This window comes from Empidonax traillii, unplaced genomic scaffold (genome assembly GCF_003031625.1).
Source record: "Empidonax traillii isolate 1590-97213 ecotype Southwest subspecies unplaced genomic scaffold, ASM303162v1 scaffold4075:size10181, whole genome shotgun sequence".
Classification (NCBI taxonomy): Eukaryota; Metazoa; Chordata; class Aves; order Passeriformes; family Tyrannidae; genus Empidonax; species Empidonax traillii.
Window position 1 is genome coordinate 5,515 of NW_020959268.1, and position 1,884 is coordinate 7,398.

Consider the following 1,884-nt stretch of genomic DNA (forward strand, 5'->3'; position numbering starts at 1 on the left):
TTGGGCCCTGCCACGTGGACCTGTTGCACTGAGCGCTGTCTCTGCATGGTTGTATTGCAGGCAAGCCTGGCACTGTGGCTGATCCTGCAGGAGCCCAAGTGCCAGGATGCAGTGAAGAATTATGTCCCCCGCCTGGTCATGGCTCTGCTCTTCCAAGTGTCCATGAGCACAGAGCAGGTGCCAGAGGAGATGAACACCTTCTGGAGGAGATGCCAGCAGAGTCACCCCCTTCCCAGCCACCCCAACAGGTGCTCCATCCCAGTCCTCTCTCCCTCCCATGCCCTCGGGGCTGGGGCCAGGGCTCCCGGCATGACTTTGGCTTTGCTCTGCACACAGGTTTCTGGTACAGACCCTCAAGGCCCTGCTCTGCCATCTGCAGTGGGAGGATATTTTGATGGCAAGGAAGCGCAGGCTTGCCTGGGACCCACTGGTGAATTCCGATCCCCACCACTCTGCAGTGGGTCTGCATGTCAGGTGAGCCACCCTTGTCCCCACTGCCCCCATCATCTCTGCCCTGGGCATGGGGCACCCCACACAGCCCTCGTGGGTGATGGCCAGAGGGCCTTGGCCCCAAGGGATGGCTGAGCAGATTGCAAAGGGCTGGGAGAGGCAGGTGCACAGAAGGAGCCACCTGCCAAAGTGCCCACGTCCCATTCTGGGCTGCTGGGGAAAGACCAGGCCTGTGTGTGAGTGAGTGCTGGGAGAGCTTTGCCCACCCTGCTCAGGGTCCATGGTTTTGCCCCTGACAGGGAGATGCGCCACCAGTTGACCCCCTCCCATTCTCCCCTGGCAATCCACCTGCTTGGGATGCTCAGCAGTGTGGACCCCCGTTGGGAGCTGCCTGCCCTGGAGTTCCTTGTTGAGGTGAGCCTGATGGCCAGCGCTGCCTGGCCCGCCTGCCTGCCCCTCTCTGCCCTCTGGCAGCCGCTGCCGGGATGGTGCCTGCGCCCTGTGCTGCTGCCTGGGCACAGCCCTGGGTGGCTCTGGGCTCCTGCCACCCGGGCACCCATCACTGCTCTCTGCCTTCCAGGTCCTCGACTATCTGGATGGGAGAGAATGTCACGGCAGTGTCCAGCAGATCCTGTCCAGGCACCTGCAGAGCCAGTGCCCAGAGAGACGTCGCCTGGCTCTCAGAGGCCGCATGGTGCTCTGGATGGATCTGTCAATGGTGAGAAGGGCACACCCAGCTGAAGCCACACGGGCAGCCTGGGGTGGGCGAACACAGTCCCTTGGCCTTGGCTGGGCTTTGGGACCTGTGGCTGATGCTCCCAGCTCTCCTGCCTCCCTGTTCAGCTACAGGGGCCCTGTGGGACAGGCCTTTGGCCTCTGGGCCCCGGGGCAGCAGGGTGGGGTTGCACCAGCAGGGAGCTGTTGGGAAGGCAGCAGTTCAGGGCGTGACAGCACAGCACCGTGTTCCACACAGGCCGAAAGCATCTGCAGGCTGTCTCAGCACCTCCTGGAGCTGCTGCCTGATGCAGATGGAGACGTGATGGTTGTGACCCTCTCTGTGCTGGTGAACGAGCTCTGGGAAGAAGACATTCAGGCGATCCTCTCCACTACCCCGAAGCTGGCTGAGGCTCTCCGGCCTCTCTTTGAGAATGTAAGGCTCTGTGCCCCCCAGCCACAGGCACTGGGTGCTGCCTGAAGACTTTCTTTCCTGTGGATTTTCAGGCCTGTGCCTGGTGTGCCTGGTGTGCCTGGAGCAGGCAATGCTGAGGTCTTTTTCTCCTCTTTTGCACCCACGGGCAGCTGTCGTCCTTTCGCAAATTCCGCACGGTGATGGAGTCACTGGTGGAAGGGGGAACACGGCCCTTGCTGATGGACGTGCACCAGACCTTAGTGCTGTGGTTCTTCCTGGAGTATGATGAGCAGCAGTGTGTGGCA

At 61.8% G+C, this 1,884-nt stretch overlaps 1 protein-coding gene across 1 annotated transcript; it reads left to right on the top strand.

Annotated features, from left to right (window-relative positions):
* Positions 1 to 60: 60 nt before the first annotated feature.
* LOC114072815 lies at positions 61 to 1,645 on the top strand (the record flags this gene model as incomplete). Its single annotated transcript, XM_027910662.1, has 5 exons — positions 61 to 248; positions 337 to 474; positions 750 to 864; positions 1,031 to 1,168; positions 1,424 to 1,645. Coding segments are annotated over 5 exons (801 nt in total), but the record flags the coding sequence as incomplete, so codon positions are not given.
* Between the last annotated feature and the right edge of the window lie 239 nt (positions 1,646 to 1,884).